General features: G+C 37.4%; 1 protein-coding gene across 1 annotated transcript in view; it reads right to left on the bottom strand.

The window, feature by feature from the left end:
* Positions 1-1,926, bottom strand: part of DMXL1 (Dmx-like 1) — an 80,530-nt gene that overhangs the window by 6,005 nt on the left and 72,599 nt on the right. Inside the window, exons 40-42 of the mRNA XM_009318593.1 lie at positions 1,685-1,777; positions 1,129-1,220; positions 139-191 (exon numbers count right to left, since the gene is read on the bottom strand). Of these exons, the coding sequence (XP_009316868.1) occupies positions 139-191; positions 1,129-1,220; positions 1,685-1,777 (238 nt within the window). The remainder of the gene's footprint in view (positions 1-138; positions 192-1,128; positions 1,221-1,684; positions 1,778-1,926) is intronic.

Below are 1,926 nucleotides of genomic sequence, written 5' to 3'. Positions count from 1 at the left end.
CTGCTGGTGCACTCATACAGGACAGTGAAAGATGTTTTACTGCTAATATTAAAATTACCTCCCATAATAACTTTTCCATAAAGACACACACGTATTTTTTACTGTGATCAAATATTTTGCTGGTTGTATTTTACTTACCATGCACCAAGCTATTTGCAGGTGAAACCAAAGTGTCCCAAAGACAAATATTTCTGTAGAAAAGAAATATGTTTTAATTCAGCAACAAGTGTTCTAAAATATTTTGAACACTTGAAAAGTCATCTGAACCTTAAAAAGATTGTTTTAGGCATAAAAGCACTGTAAACAGACTTTCAATGATTACTTTTGAGCAGACCCCAAATTACTTTCATATTTATACATATACTGTAAGAACATGCCCTCTACACAATCATTCTATGACTGGTTATTCTCATAAAGGATTCATATTGAGATTACAATCTTTTGTAGCTGAATTCACCTGAATGTTAGCAGGTTTTGCTATTTCTTGATCAAAACTTACTTAAAAAATAAGTGTGAAATGAAGAGCTATGCACAACTCCCTATGTCTACAAAAGTAATTTAAAACAGGCTCATATGAATAGAACAGAATAGTTTTCAGCTGGAAGGGACCTACAACGATCATCTAGTCCAACTGCCTGACCCCTTCAGGGCTGACCAAAAGTTAAAGCATGTCATTAAGGGCATTGTCCAAATGCCCCTTAAACACTGACAGGCTTGGGGCACCGACCACCTCTCTAGGAAGCCTGTTCCAGTGTTTGACCACCCTCTTGGTAAAGAAGTGCTTCCTAATGTCAAGTCTGAACCTTCCCAAATGCAGCTTTGAACAATTCCCACGTGTCCTGTCACTGGATACCAGGGAGGAGAGACCAGTGTCTCCCTCTCCACTTCCCCGCCTCATATGGAACGTGAATAGAGGATCTGTGCTTCCCTATGGAACCTCCTTTAATAGGCACATGAAATTTAGTTGCAAACATTGCTTCTCTCCCCCTCCCACAACGAAAGAGACCAGAAGTACACATGTTGCTCTTAAACTGCTTGAGGAGAATCATCAAAAAAAAGGCAGGGGGAAGGGAAGGAGAGGAAACATGGCACCACTTCATTTTTATGCATGATCACAGCAGTTCTTACCTGTTGTCGGAAGACAATCCTGCTGTGGCTATCAAAGATGACGAACTGATGAAAACAAAGTCATTGGCTGTTTTGTTATGACACTGCCAGGTCTGAAAAAATGCAGTTTAGAAATTATTAATTAAAAAAGAAACGGATTTTGTGTAAGCATGAAATCTTAAACTTCCTCAAGAAGGTGAGCTGTTTCAAAATCAATTTAAAGAATACAGGATATAAAGGTACGTGTATACATTCTGATACTCTTAATTTTTCACGGAAGTATACTTACCAGTCCTGCATTATTGGCAATTAATTAACAATTGACAATTATTGACAAGTCTCAAAGAACATTAAAGTTATTTCAGATCTAACATTGCATTTTCTACTCTCTAACTTAGTAAGTATGATTAGGATTTAAGAACTTGTCATACGGATCACAGGATGGCAACAATATATTATTAAATCTTGATTAATACTGGTTATCAGCACAATCCCTGCCCCCTCCTAACTATTCTAAAGGAGGAAGGAAAGAGAGCACAATGCAAGTTTATGGAAGCAGATTTAGTTTTCAGCTCACCAAATATGGTTTAGGTGAAGTTCCAGTAAGTGGGCAACATTTCCAATTTGTTTGATATAAACTTATACATCCATCAGCATCAACAATTCCAAACTGAAAAAAGATAATATTAATTGTAAATACATATGTATGTATTGCAGAGAAGTTATCCACAATTCAGAGAAGCTACTTTAGATTTGAAGAATATGAAGTGTCTGCTAATTTACAATTATGTTGGGGGGGGGGGGGGGGGGGGGGGGAGA

The sequence above is a fragment of the Pygoscelis adeliae genome, unplaced genomic scaffold (assembly GCF_000699105.1).
Source record: "Pygoscelis adeliae isolate BGI_AS28 unplaced genomic scaffold, ASM69910v1 Scaffold192, whole genome shotgun sequence".
NCBI lineage: Eukaryota > Metazoa > Chordata > Aves > Sphenisciformes > Spheniscidae > Pygoscelis > Pygoscelis adeliae.
This window is presented reverse-complemented; position numbering and strand designations above follow the sequence as displayed.